At 42.0% G+C, this 15,263-nt stretch overlaps 1 protein-coding gene across 1 annotated transcript; it reads right to left on the bottom strand.

The window, feature by feature from the left end:
• Nucleotides 1-92: 92 nt before the first annotated feature.
• Nucleotides 93-9,229, bottom strand: gucy2f (guanylate cyclase 2F, retinal). The gene is made up of 18 exons (XM_069691252.1): nt 8,488-9,229; nt 7,551-7,852; nt 6,510-6,864; nt 6,288-6,372; nt 5,506-5,602; nt 5,248-5,373; nt 4,473-4,553; nt 4,131-4,307; nt 3,805-3,961; nt 3,414-3,563; nt 3,045-3,193; nt 2,777-2,940; nt 2,431-2,623; nt 2,064-2,238; nt 1,519-1,617; nt 1,013-1,107; nt 847-932; nt 93-174 (listed from the first exon to the last, which is right to left on the bottom strand). The coding sequence occupies exons 1-18, from the start codon at nt 9,227-9,229 to the stop codon at nt 93-95; spliced, it is 3,315 nt and encodes a 1,104-aa protein (XP_069547353.1).
• Nucleotides 9,230-15,263: the final 6,034 nt, after the last annotated feature.

Raw genomic sequence — 15,263 nt, 5'->3', positions numbered from 1 at the left:
TCTCTGTCTTTCTCTGGATGCGTCCTCCTCCTGATGCTCCTTCCTCTCCACTAGTTTTGCTTTTTTCACGTATTTCCTTCTCTTCGCCTCGTTCAGATCTTTTTGTCCACCTGCCTGTTGGCCTTGCGGAAAAGAGTCTTGATCTCCTCTGTCACCATCTCTTGCCAGTTGTCCCTGGTTAACACAGAGTACAGAGTTAAAACCACTGGTATATTTTACAGAGAAGATAATTTCAAGCGGGGTTACGGCAATGAAAGACACACAACAAATGGTACCACGAACACAGTAAATCACTTTTATTGTCCACCACAATAAAAGTGAATGCACTTAACAGAGTGGGCTTTCCCCAATCTGCTTAAGAAGAAGGTGATAAGATCAAGAGATTACTGAAACTAGAGGATCAATTCAAAAATCGATGAGAGGAAATTGTGTGTGTGCAGGCTCAAAGGGTGGGTCACATCACACTGACAGTCACAGGGACATTTCCACAACACAACACCAGCTGGCATGCAGATCTCTACCTCCTGTGTTTGGACTAAGAAGGTCAAGCCTTTTTCTCAGCTTTCTTTCTCCTGTACGCAGCTATATCCTCAGGGTTCAGCCCGTGATTGTCTTCCCTGAAGTAACATGTGGATAGTGGCAGTTTGCATAGGTCCATGTTTATCACTGGCAGGCAGCAATTTACATGTTGATTAAACTAAAAATAAGGAACATTTCTTAAAACAAATCTACACTTTTACATTTTTAAATTACTTCATATTAAAGAAAATCTGGTCACATTTTTTTAAATTTTATTTTTAGGTAATGCCAAAAGTGCGAGGAGCAATGCTCGATGTAAACTCTTACCCCGGTTTGATCTCTGGTGGTTTTGGCAAAGGCTTTGTAAAGCTGTTTTTCCCCACAAGCCAGTACGTCTCTTCAATACCTTTACCCTGCAAGAGAAGAGTAAACAGTTAATGCAACTGTGTCATTCACTAATCTTTGGACAAGTATGATCATCCCAGACTGTTACCTTCAGCTCTGTCTTGCCTCGGACATCTATTTCATAACCCTCGTTGAGAGAACGGAGTATATTCACAGTGCTCATATTTACATGGATTCTATAAGCTGAGAAGAGAAGAGAAGAGAAGAAAAGAGAAGAGAAGAGAAGAGGAGAAGAGAAGAGGAAGAGAAGAGAAGAGGAGAGAGAGAGAGAAGAGAAGAGAAGAGAGGAGAGAGAAGAGAAGAGAGAAGAGAAGAGAGAGAAGAGAAGAGAAGAAGAAAAGAGAGGAGAGAAGAAAAGAGAGGAGAAGGAGAGAGAGAGAGGAGACCAAGAGTTGACACAAAACAGCAAACTGTGGGAGAGGAGAGGAGGAGAGGAGAGGAGAGGAGAGGAGAGGAGAGGAGAGGAGAGGAGAGGAGAGGAGAGGAGAGGAGAGGAGAGGAGAGGAGAGGAGAGGAGAGGAAAATATGAAGACTGTTGACCAAGAGTTGACACAAAACAGCAAACTGTGGTGGTGATGTGTAAAGCACACTCACGCAGCCCAGTGGATTCCATACGAGAGGCAGTGTTGACGGTGTCTCCAAAAAGGCAGTACCGAGGCATAGTCAGACCAACCACCCCAGCCACACAGGACCCTACAAACACACATCAAGGAACAATGATGTCATTTTGTGAAACATACAATTTAGAAACACCATCTACATTGACAAATGCCTGTCGCTTTTCCTCTGTTTTTGATCAGTCAGGTGTGTAGGCTTTACTACCTGCTCTAAATGTATTCCAGTAGTAGATGTACATAAGTGTGGAAGGCATAAATATCTAAACAAGTCAAGTCCCAAACCCAGGATCTGTCCAGTTTAAAGATGGATCCAACAATAAGACTCTGAATGAAGTGACACAGAGTCAAGACTGAAACATTGCAAAGTGCAATGCCATGAATGCAACTGTGCAAACATGCAGTTTATAAAAGGAATTTCTTCTTCAATCATTGTGCATGAGTACTGGACCGCCTGGTCACACGGAACAGAGGTTAAATAATGTAAAATAGGGTGATACGGACTCTGACTTTCTATCAGCCCACCTGAGTGGATTCCTATTCGTATCCTGACGGGCACGTCTGGCATGTGTCGCATATGGAAGGTTCCCACTGAGCTGAGGATGTTTAGGGACATGTTGGCGATCTCAGCGGCGTGCTTGTTTCCATTTCTCTTAGGCAGGCCTGATGCTACCATGTAAGCATCACCAATGGTCTCCACCTGGATACAGTCAACATATTTATTCAGTTATGGGTATATCAGTGTCTCTGGGTACTGCATATGCACTGAAGACATATGCTGTTGAATAACATAACTCAGAATCATTTTGGCTCAATGGGTTCATTGGGTTCATGGGTGATACAGCATGTTGTTCTTTGGTCTCCCGAGTGATAAGTGAGTGTGTTCTCTGACCTTGTAGACATCGTGGTTACTGAGCACGGCGTCAAACAGCGTGTAGAGGTCGTTGAGCAGGTCCACCACCTCTATGGGATCACTGAGCGAGGAAATCGTCGTGAAACCCACAATGTCACTAAAGTAGATGGTCACCTGGTCGAAGTACTCCGGCTCCACTGTGGCACCGGTCTTCAGGGCCTCAGCCACAGAACTACACAGGAAATGTGAAAGAGAAGTGACAGACAATCAGGAAAATAGAAGTCAGAGTATGGACTGGATCGTGTGTGTGTGTGTGTGTGTGTGTGTGTGTGTGTGTGTGTGTGTGTGTGTGTGTGTGTGTGTGTGTGTGTGTGTGTGTACTCACGGTGGGAGCATCTCAGACAGCAGCTTCTCTGTTCTCTGCTTTTCCACTTCCAGCTCCTCTGTTCTCTCTCTGATGAGATCCTCCAGGTTGGAGCTGTACTGCTCCAGCATCCTCAGCATGGAGTCGATGATGTTGGTCTTCTTACCCTTGTTGATGATCTTGAACTATTGTAGAAATTACACAATCATATTAAACCAAAAGAATTGTTCAAATCATTTTATTGGATTGAGATAAGAATAAGACCACGTGCTTCTCTTTAAAAACGTACCCGCACAAAGATCTCGTCAAAGTTTGGTCTGCGGTCAGGCATCTCGCCCCAGCACTGCTTCATCAGCTGGATACATTCAAGTGGAGCCTGGTCCGGGGCCACTGTAGGACGGCACATTGGAGGAGGCTTCTTCACCTTACGGATGATCTCTGGGGACGAAATGTAGGAGAAGGGACACATGAATCCAGGTTCAAACAAGGATACGTAACAATAATGTGTTTCTCTGTTGGCTGTGTGCTCTGTTTCATTGTGGTAAAACACATTATCATGACCATAATGAACACAATGGTGGTCTCAATTGTCTCAAACTATTCTGTGATTTGTCTGCTACTCTTTATCTACATCTCCTCCTCTGTGGTGGACACGTACCTTCAGGTGAGAGACCCAGCATGCAGTAGGGCGGCCCTCTGACCACCACCTCCTGAAGGATGATAGAAAAGCTGTACACGTCTCCCTTGTAAGTCCCTTTACGAGAAATTGCAGGGTCACGTAGGAACTCTGGAGCGGTCCAAAACAGATCTGAGTAAAACAAAAGAAACATTTAGAATACAGTTGGAGTATCATACTACTCACTGTTATAGACATGGCTTTAGACATTTAGGCATGTAATGCTTTTAAACCCTTAAGGTTTAAACCCTCACTCTACCACCATCTTTAAGAATAAGATAATACAAACACAAAATATACTGTATTTCAAAAATAGCATGTGGGTAATCATACATTTTAATGGGAGAATTTTTTTTTCCAGAGCAGAAGCTACCTTCAGGTGGAGGTTCTATTATAGGAGCTTTCTGAGACTCCAGCAGCTCATTGAAGCCGTAGTCCGTGATCTTTAGGACAAAGCGCCCGTCCACCACACAATTTCGAGATTTTAGTCGGCCGTGGGGGAAATCCCGGTGGTGAAGATACTTCATACCCTGGAACGCAAAAGCTTTCTTTGTAAGGGAAATATCCCACAATCTATCAGTAAATAATCCCATTACTGTCATATTCACCCCTGAAAAAACATTGGCAACATGACAAGCAGGGTTTTTATACAGCTGGCATAACGGTGTGTGTCACATGTCACAGTATCAGTGTGTTTACCTTGATGAGATCAAGCAGTAGTGAGGACTTGAACATCCAGTCTAACTTCACATCCTCATTCCTCAGCAGGTCCTGCAGACTGCCCCGCGAGCAATGCTCCGTCACCACTGCAAACATGGTGCAGTCGGAAAAGAAGCCCAGGAAGGGATTCACATTCTCGTTTCTCAGGTCCTTCATCTGAAAGAATAAAGAAGCACACACCGCACATGCAGTGTTTGGTTTTTATCAGGTCCATAATGATTATTTCCTAGTTTATTGTTGGTCCACACAAGAGAACGCAGGTATGTAGGATGCATGCAGTATAACGGTGCTTCATCAAACAACAGCGACATGTTGCTCTACCTTTGTGAAAATCTTGGTGGTGCTTTGTTTCACGTCCTTGAAGTGTCCCTCCTCAAATTTCTTCAGCCACACCCAGTCGCCCTGAAGAAGAAAGCAAGCTGTTATTGTGACAATAAAACTTTGTGTTGAGTAAAGAAAAAGATAAAACACACGGATTATCTTCCCCTAACAAACTTAAACTCTGGACCACATGTTGTTTTTGAGTTCTGAATTTGTCAATATGGCTCCTGTGTGATACCCTGTGATGGACTGGCAACCTGTCCAGGGTGTACCCTGCCTTCGCCCAAAGTGTGCTAGGATAGGCTCCAGCCCCCCCGTGACCCTATTCAGGATAAAGCGGGTATAGATAATGGATGGCTGAATGGATGGATGGATGGATGGCTCCTGTGTGGTAATCCATAACTGAACCACTTTTTTAAACAATATATTGGAAATGGAAACAAGTAAAAGAAAAAAACTTGATTCTGCTCTCAGTTCATTCACACTGACCAAATATCTGTTCAAATACGTTGTCTGTTTAAAGGTATTCATTAGAAATAATCTCATTTTATTTGATTGTGTATAAAACAACCATAAATATTATTTATACTCACAGCCCATTGAAAGATGTTGTTTTTGTTGGATATAACCCAACAAGAGTTGATGGCCACACAGGCACAGCCCTTCTTCATTCACTTACTCACCGACTCACTTCAAGAAAGCTTTTCGACATGTTATGTTGGTCACACACAGCCTGAACCAACACCTGCACTGACTCTTTCGGTGTGTAATCTACCTCGTACACGGCCACATTGGTTGTCTCGTGAGTTGCCGTCTGAATGCTGTTCATAGATTGAGAGATATCTGTAGATTTCTCCTCCAGAGCGCTCTTGGACATACTCAGATCCTCCAAAGTGATTTTCTGCAAAACATAATAACATCATTGGAAAATTAGTTATACACAGAGACATGTGGTCATTTACACACATAATCCCATGTGTCAATGTGATGAACCGATGATAGATTAACGTGCTGCGGCATTGTTGCTGCTTGCCTTCTTGCTAAGCTGAGGATTGATAAAGGTGAGATCCTGTAAATTCAGAAGAATCCGATTGGGACCTTTGACCAGCTGCATTTGCTGAAGTCTCCTCCTGCCACAGAGATTTAAAAAAAAAAAAGATAATAAAATCAGTTCAACCAATGACAGTAGGTTTCCTAAATCTTTTTTAGAGATCATCTTTGGACAGTAAATTAAAATTCACACTCGACAACCTAATTTAGGATAATGAGATATGAAATAGGAGGAATAAGTAAATCAATTTTAACAAATAATAATGTTTAAAGTGCTTTAGAAGGCCAGCAATAGTTTTTTTCAAAAATGTTTTCCTTTTAGCTATAAAGTTATATTTACTATTGTCACAGGTAAAGTAAATCAGCAGTGATAGTATGGTTTGAACTCCATTTTTTAGATATATATTGTTACTATAATCCTCTTTTGAAATCGGAAATTGCAATCTATATGTTAGTCTAAATCACAAAATCAAAAGTACGAGTGACTCTTTATCTTATCACTTTATTCTAGTAGCATATTTAGGAAGATCTGAAGCTGATCCTTCTGCGTAAGTCTCATTAGTTCACAGATGATCTGTGTGGTCAAAGTGCATTCTTAATTCTCAAGCTTTTACAGAACATGTAACAGTGTCCTCATTATTCCACAGAGTATACATGTCTCTTCTTAAAGCTGATGAATAAAAAAGGTGATGTAATCAGAAAGTATTCAAGAGGAAAACAAGGTTAAATGTATATTATGAATCTGTTTGTATTTCCAGGCCGTACCTGATGTAAAGACTTAGGGCGATCCCTCCTACAGCCACAATGAGGATGATAGCTAACACGACTATGATGTAGGTGACCTCCACACCTGAAGATGATAACACATGGATCATGACATGTTGGAAAAATGACAAGACATACAAAGAACATGCCATAGAACTGCAAACATCTCCATACAAACTCATCGAAGTGAGCACACAGCCACATTCACACAAACAAATATACCTCCCGTGCAGACGGCATTCCTGTCAAACCAGCAGTAGGAATCGGCTGCAGGAGGGGATCCTCCCGGAAAATTAATGGACCTCCCTGCGAAGCGAAGGACTCCTGACGTCAGGTCCACCATATAGGTCGGGTACAGCTGACTCCCCAAGTTGTCAGAGTCCAGGATGATGTAGTTGGTCTTGACCTTCCCACTGATGTCCACCTGGACCTTCTGGTTGAAACCGTTGAAGGTGGTGTTCCTTGTGAAGTAGGCCAGGTTTGAGCCTGACAGCTGCATGCCTGCCCTCCTGACATTGTGGATGGACTTGGCCAGCAGGTATATGCTGTTATAGATGGTCCCAAACAGTGGGTTAACCTGCAGGTTAGCGAAAACGATTTAGTAGGGCCGCGAGAGAAAGCACGATAAGTATCCTATTTCAACATTTTAAAATTGATAGATGGGAAAAAATTATATAAATGATAAGAGATATAATAAAATAGAGCATTATAATGAGTATTGGATTATTTTTGTATGCTTTACAGAAAAAAAAACATTAATTTCACATGTTCAAAAACTCAATGCAATCATATGCGACCACATACACATGTGAAACATGTATTTTGGCCATAGGAAACATGGTTTTGGAACCTTTTTATGGTGAAAGGTGTGAAGTCCATGAAAATTCCGATGTGAAAACTTTTGCACATATTTCCCAATGTTATCATATGTTTAAAAATGTGGTAAACGTGTCATACATGTTTCTCATGTGGAAAACATGGGGAACTCAGGCAGGAGTTGAAATGACTCCTCGTAACTAATAATTTGGCACATAAGCTTCTTTATGTTGAAATTTGAAAAGAAAAAAACAAGTTTCAAGTACATTTTCAGGTAATAGTAAAAAAAAGAAATAAACACTCTTTAATAGAGGAATACTGAGAAAAAAAGGGATAATAAAATGCACTTTTGTATGTACTGAAGACTTTTCGCCTCGGTATGTTAGTATGAAAGAAGAAGTGAACCTATCTATTAATTTCTCAGAATGATATCCAAACCCGTCCCACCTGCTCTGCCTGCACTGCCAGCGTCACCTCCTTGCTCTTCTTGGCCGCAGCGAACGCCTCGTTGAAGGACAGAGGCTCGGAAGCCAAGGTGATGGTGAGCACAGCATCGTAGGCCTCCCTCAGCCTGCTGTTGTTCCGCAGAGGGAAGTAGGAGACGTTGGTGTAGGGCACGCTGTAGTGGAGCGCGTCAAAGGACACAAACACATACTTCCCTTTAGTCAGGCCCATCTTCTGCGCCTTGAGAAGAAAAGTAGTCTGCTGCTCGCCTCCGAGCAGGGTGGAGTGCATGCACATAATGATGACTGAAACACAAAACAAAGAAACACAATGCTACTGTAGTAAAATATTTGTTTATGGACATTTGTGGTGTGATAACATGACTGAATTCAAGTACTCAAATGTCCTCCTTGAGCGGAAAGATTGCATTTATAAATTCAAGAGGATGCACAATATCAGAAACTAAACCACTCGTTAAAATCCATCTCAAGAAGGAGAAGTCAAGCTGCACAGGTGGATTAGGTGTTGACCATGTAATGCATCATCGAGCTGAGGACCTTTGATGCATGTCATTCCTTCATGGCTCTCTGCCCTCTTTCCAATCAGCGCTCTAATATCAATTCAAAGGCACGAAAATAGAAGTCATTGTTTTTTGACAGCAAACAAATTAAGTTGGTTTCCTGATCACTTTGACCATCTGAATCTCAGGGGAAATTGGAACTGTCAAATGACTTCCTGGTCAGATGGTGGATTTAAAAAGGCGGGGATGTCAGAATATTCTGCTTGTACTAAGCAGCACAACATTTAGCAATTCGGCAAGTTGTTCACCTGTGATGTAATATCGTCTCTCTGTGTTTTAATGCTGCAGAAGTTATCTACACATATACGAATCTTGGAGACATTTTATGAAGCTGCTGTATTGATTTGCTCACAGACTCACCCCTGATTTCTCCTGCTTTCTGGATCTTCCTCAGCGTGTCCTCCATCTCTGTCTCATTCATACCAATAGATGTAACGAGGCCAACGGGAAGCCCCTTACTCCTCAGAGAGGCAGCCACTCTCCCAGCGGTGTCCCTCCAAATATCTTCATTGGACGAGACCACCACGACGCTGGCCCACCTGAAGTGTTTCAACACAGTGAACAGCACCTCAGTGGGTAACGGCACTGTCCTCGCAAATGTCGGGTATGCTGTGACATGGTCCAGCTCATAGGTGACACAGCCGTGGGAGAAGAGGGCCTTATCCCAGGTCTTGGCCAGCAGAGAAGCTGCAATACAATACCCCGGGTTGGTGGGGCCCACAAACGCATCTGCCATTTTCTCATAGTAAATATACGCCATGAGGGCTTTGGAGGTTTCGCAAGGCTCCTGGAGGAGGATGAAGTCCATTTTCAGGCCCAGATCCAGATTGAGGTCTCCGTTTATCCTGCTTACAGCCAGCCTGGCGGCTGCAGCTGGCAGAGCCTTGTAGTAAACGGGGTCGCAGTTCCAAGGCCCCAAGACCCCCACTTTGAATATTAAACAGCGGACACAACAAGGGAACGTCAACACTCCCAGGAGAACCCATAACAGAAAGTTATAAAAGGGCAGTGTCGCTAAAGTTTGTCTGCTTTTAATTATGGGCACACATGGATTGTTGGACTCCCATAGCGCCCCTCTGAAATTTGGAGGAATATGTTGCATTTTCCTTCCAGGGTGTCCAAGGTAGTGAATCTCTGTGTTCACTAGTAATCACAGATCAATTATTCCACTGACACCTGCAAAAAAGGGCACAGATAAAAGTCTCAGTAATTACTCATTTTCAGATCAAGTGCTACTCTGAGTCACAAATGGCTGAATTTAAACAAAAGAACCACTTACCATGTCTTTAATGCCATCAGGACAGCTTCAGGGTCCAATGACACAAGCTTACAGGTGCCCTCTTGGATCGTTTTTTTTACTGTCTCCACATAAATCGTCAACTAACCATCCCTAAAACCTTACCTATCTGCCCTGGTGTAACTCTGGTGAAGACACAACCCGGTCATTGTGTTTGGATTATGGGCTGACAGTGACGGGAAGAGCTCGGGCGCTGCGTCTGTAGCGTTTGGAGACAACTTCAGCACCCTGGAGAGCTACTTACGCCCCGCAGTCAGCGTCTCTGAAGGCTCCTGTGCGTTTCCACAAACAGCTCTGTTCACAGGCAACATATCTAGAAGAAAATGAAAAACCGCATCTAGTCCTCAGGTTCTTTTTTCTGTTTGTATACGTGAAGAAAAAAATAAGTCACGTATTCAAAATCTAGTTAAATAAACAATCTTCATCCAAATACTTACTTGAATAAAAAAATAACAGAAGTCTTTTGTGTATTATAAATATGGGAGGCCAGTGTCAGCTACAGACTCATTCAATCAAATCCCTCCAAAGTGACCCGGGGCCAAAACGTAAGTGTTACTCACTAATCCATTTGCAGTGAGGCACAATATAAGAGGATTGACAGCAGGCCTTAGTCTACTCTAAAAGCCTTGCTGTCGTGCAGGCTAGGCCTTTTTTCACTGGTAGTATACTCACAAAACATGTTCACCATGTTGAATTTGAGATGTGATGAGGAAATAATACAAGATTTATTCACTTCATACACAAGTTGCTCTCATAACTCATTATGTACTGTATACAGAGAAAAAGAATATGTGACACAGAGTGGGGACATTTTTCTCACCATGGAGACACCTCCAAAGCCACAGTGCACAAAGACACCTGAACCGTACTTTAATTGGCCTGATATGCCCACAGTACAGCAGGGCCTGCAGATTAAATAAATTTGAACCCTGGTGGAGAGGCAGTAATTAGAGATAACGAAGGGCTTTCCCCTGTGGGTCTCATGAGTTCTGCTGCGTTTTGCCCCCGTCAGTCTTTTTGGTTCTTTTTGAAAAGACTCCACCGGTGAAGCAACTTGCCTGGCAAGAACAGCTGGTTGCTACAACACCAACGACTGGGTTAAGGATGAAATACAGAATATGGGATGGATGAATGACTATATCGGATCATACAGTGGTAGCTTGAAATAAAAGTAAAATAATTTTGTTTTGTTTTCGGGAATAATTCAAACATAGGTTATAAAACATTTGTGTGTATGCGTGTGTGTGCACGTACTCTTTTAAACTTCCTGACCACTGACGTCTAAACATAAGGCAGTAAAGAAACATTATTGAGAAAATTACAATACATATTGCCTTATGTGCTCATGCAGGTGTAAAGTGATTCCACCTTTGTTGACCCATATCCCACATAAGCTGAAGAGCCTCTTAAACGTAACACCTTGACAACGGTGTCCCGCTTCCAGGAATAGAGGACAAGAATGATGACACAGCCATTGTCTGCCCAGCGAGCAGCAAACACAAGCTCTGGGCTGCACTGGACACAGTGAGGCATCTACACCGCTCAAAAAAAAAAAAGGGAACACTTAAACAACACATCCTAGATCTCAATGAATGAAATATTCCATTTGAAAATCTTTATTCATTACATAGCGGAATGTGTTGAGAACAAAATAACAAGAATGATCAATGGAAATCAAAATCATTATCCCATGGAGGTCTGGATTCAGAATCATACTCAAAATAAAAGTGGAAAAATCAGATTACAGGCTGATCCAACTTCTGTGGAAATTCCTCAAGATAAGTCAAAATGAGGCTCAGTAGTGTGTGTGTGGCTCCACGTGCCTGTATGCACTCCCTACAATGCCTGGGCATGCTCCTGATAAGACGACGGATGTTCTCCTGAGGGATCTCCTCCCAGACCTGGATCAAAGCATCAGTCAACTCCTGGACAGTCTGTGGTGCGACGTGGCGTTGGTGGATGGAATGAGACACGATGTCCCAGATGTGCTCGATTGGATTCAGGTCTGGGGAACGGGCGGGCCGGTCCATAGCATCGATGCCTTCATCATGCAGGAACTGCCGACACACTCCATCCACATGAGGCTTAGCATTGTCATGCATCAGAAGGAACCCAGGGCCCACTGCACCAGCATATGGTCTGACAATGGGTCTGAGGATCTCATCCCGGTACCTAGTTGTAGTCAGGATACCTGTGGCTAGCACATGGAGGGCTGTGCGGCTCTCCAAAGAAATGCCTCCCCAGACCATCGCTGACCCACCGCCAAACCGGTCACGCTGGAGGATGTTGCAGGCAGCAGAACGTTCTCCACGGCGTCTCCAGACTCTGTCACGTCTGTCACATGTGCTCAGTGTGAACCTGCTCTCATCCGTGAAGAGCGCAGGGCGCCAATGGAGAAGCTGCCAATCTTGGTGTTCTCTGGCAAATGCCAATCGCCCTGCACGGTGTTGGGCTGCAAGAACAGGCCCCACTTGTCGATGTCAGGCCCTTGTACCACCCTCATGGAGTCTGTTTCTGACAGTTTGAGCAGAAACATGCACATTAGTGGCCTGCTGGAGGTCATTTTGTAGGGCTCTGGCAGCGCTCCTCCTGTTCCTCCTTGCACAAAGGAGCAGATAGGGGTCCTGCTGCTGGGTTGTTGGCTCCCTCCACGTCTCCTGGTGTACTGGCCTGTCTCCTGGTATCTCCTCCATGCTCTTGACACTGTGCTGACAGACACAGCAAACCTTCTTGCCACAGCGTGCATTGATGTGCCATCCTGGATGAGCTGCACTACCTGAGCAACTTCTGTGGGTTGTAGACACCTCATGCTACCTCTCGTGGTGAGGGCACTGGTAAAATGCAAAAGTGACCAAAAATCATCCAGAAAGGACAAGGACAGAGAAATGGTCTGTGGTCACCACCTGCAGAACCGTTCCTTTATAGGGGTTGTCTTTATAATTGCCTCATCTCCACCTGTTGTCTGTTCCATTTGCACAACAGCAGGGGAAATTGATTCATAATCAGTGTTGCTTCCTAACTGGACAGGTTGATTTCCCAGAAGTGTGATTGACTTGGAGTTACATTGTGTTGTTTAAGTGTTCCCTTTATTTTTTTGAGCAGTGTATAATATTATAAACAAGTAAATAAATCAAGAAGTAGAATATATTGTCAGAGTTATCAGAATCCTAGTATGGACACATCTTCCTCATTTGTATGCACCATGTGGGAAAATGGGAAAAGCAGTGTGGGCAAGAAGGAGATGAATGATTAAACATGTCCTTGGACTAATAAAATACAACAGGGAACAGAATATTTCAAAGTAACTTTTACTTTAAATATTGATGCTAAAGTGAAGTGTGGACAGAAAGTCTCCTTAATAGGGAAAGGAAATCCTTGAATGTTGCTTACGCTACAACAATGAAGGTTAAAACAGTTATTATGAGGTGTGTCTGTTCCCTCAGCTCACAAAATATATTACAGATTCTAATCAAGTCAGAATTATTTTTTAATAAGTGAGAGGAGGCCGTTATCAAGTCATTTATAGCATCAATGTGAGAAAAATGAGTTTGGCTCAGACCCCTGGATGACATCAGTCACGACCTAACTTTTTGTTTATCTTTTTACATAAAGTCCTGTGTGATCTTGATGTAGTTTAAATGGAAGCTTCTGAAAAACATTCCCACAAACACAGTAACACACTTGGCGCTTCCAACTTTTAGGCACCAATCATGAATTATACTGAATACAGAGGATGATGGTATTCGACGTTTTAATAAGGCAGCCGTCCTGACTTCTTGTGTCTCCTTGAAAACCACAATTTTTATTTTCTTTTACTTTCATTGAGAACTCTAAATTTGTTATGAATGGTTCCGTGACTCATCACAGTGAGGCTTTAGTGAGACTGTCTCTAGCTCTGGTGCCATCTAGTGGATGTCTCCTCTTATGGTAGGTAGGTAGGTAGGTAGGTATATACTTTATTAATCCCCGAGGGGAATTTTTTTTCGCCACAGCAGCATACATACAGGAGCAATAATAGAAACAATAGAATAAAATAATAATAGAATAGAATAATATAATAGAAAAGCAATAAAATAAGAAATATAAATATAAAATATAAAATGCACAGTCCATACAGTATATATACAGTACATTAAATATCTATATATATTATATACAACAAACCAATAAACACAGTCAACATATATATATATATATATATATATATATATATATATATATATATATATATATATATATATATATACATACGGTACAGTATATATCTATATATATAATATACATATAATATACAAGCAACCAAGAAACACAAGTTATGGCGCATACTTTTACCCTATGATAAAGGGAACAGACTTTGTGCTTATAATAATTGATGGTTCACCACATGGGACACTAAAACCAATAAAATCTTGCTTGTGTTTTATATTGTTTTTATATTACGCATTTTGTAATTGATTTCTTTTAAGTAGCTTTGAACTGCACACTGTTTGTGGTCACTGGAAATGTAATCATTATAAATGACGACTATGAAACACAAATAGAACAATTTGTAATTTACCGCAAGATTCTTTTTCTGCATTGTGTTCTGTAAATCAAGTTTTCCTCTCGGCCCATTTAAATCAGCCAGGCTGAATACAAATCTGAATATATAACTTCAGTTGTGCCACGAACAGGACTTGTACAAAAGCAGCAAGCAACAGACAAGTGTGTTCACTTTTCAGCCTCAGACTCGCATCACAAACTGACATCACAAACTCTGCTTTTAGTCACCAACACCTACACTAATCAATCCCTCTGCTCCACAGACCTTCTGTTAAAAAAATTAGCTTCACATAGAAAGTCCAATTTTTTGCCTCAACCACCGAATTCATTAGTTCATTAAATTTATAACAAGCAGAAGAGGGGATAAACTCACGTACTTGCCATCAGACATCTTCAGAACAAAATAATCTGTCTGTTGTTGTTGTTTGTGAAGGCAGCAATCACTTTGTTGGTGTCCAGGGCCACTTTTCTCTCAGTGTTTACAGCCATTAGTGCTGGCTACTGGTTCCTGACTCCTCACAGCTCCTCAGGGAGTCTTTAAAATACTGAGTCTGTGGGCAGGCAGTAGTCTCACTATGACTATTGATCCAACTAACTTTTGTTAAAACTTATCTGCTCATTATCTGCTGATCTTGGGCTCTCTTTGGAACAATTGCTAATATAAACAGCAGCAGCTCTTCTTCCTCATCTCCATCCTCTCTGGCTTTTCTTGGTCCTGGTCAGTGGCTGCTGCCATTGTGTGTACACCTACATGAAACCTATTAACATTGGGTATGAGCCCAGTTAGGTTCACAGTCCCTCCCGTGTCCAGGTTTATCCTGAGTTTCCAAAAGGAGTTAACTAATGCTAAGTTACCAAATACTTGTGCTATGCAAACAGGGAGTGGAAGTCACCAGGTCAAAAGTTCAAAGAAGGCTGCTCCCATTGGTCAAATCAAATTACCTATTTTGGCTATTTGTTTTTTAGTATGAAAATAATCCGTTTGTTTTATTAACGTGTTCATTCATTTTTCAAATTCTTAAATTGTCGCATTTACATATTAAGTTTAAAAATGATACACTCAAGATACACAACATGTAAAACCAACACTTTTGTTTGCACTGCCATTTAAAAAAAAAGAAGTAATTTCTACGTTTAAAAAAAAAATTGTTTCACAAAATAATATCACACTCTGTTAACCCACCCTTCTTATTTTCACAGCCTTCAACATTTTCAGGAAAATGCAAGAGCTGTGAGTGTGTGCATCAGTAGCTACATGTGTAACACAAAGTGACATGTTGAAGTAAGCTGCCCTTTC

The sequence above is a fragment of the Brachyistius frenatus genome, unplaced genomic scaffold (genome assembly GCF_029030835.1).
Source record: "Brachyistius frenatus isolate BFR_SWC_R1_liver_20210118 unplaced genomic scaffold, ASM2903083v1 Contig_1, whole genome shotgun sequence".
In the NCBI taxonomy this organism is placed as follows: domain Eukaryota; kingdom Metazoa; phylum Chordata; class Actinopteri; family Embiotocidae; genus Brachyistius; species Brachyistius frenatus.
This window is presented reverse-complemented; position numbering and strand designations above follow the sequence as displayed.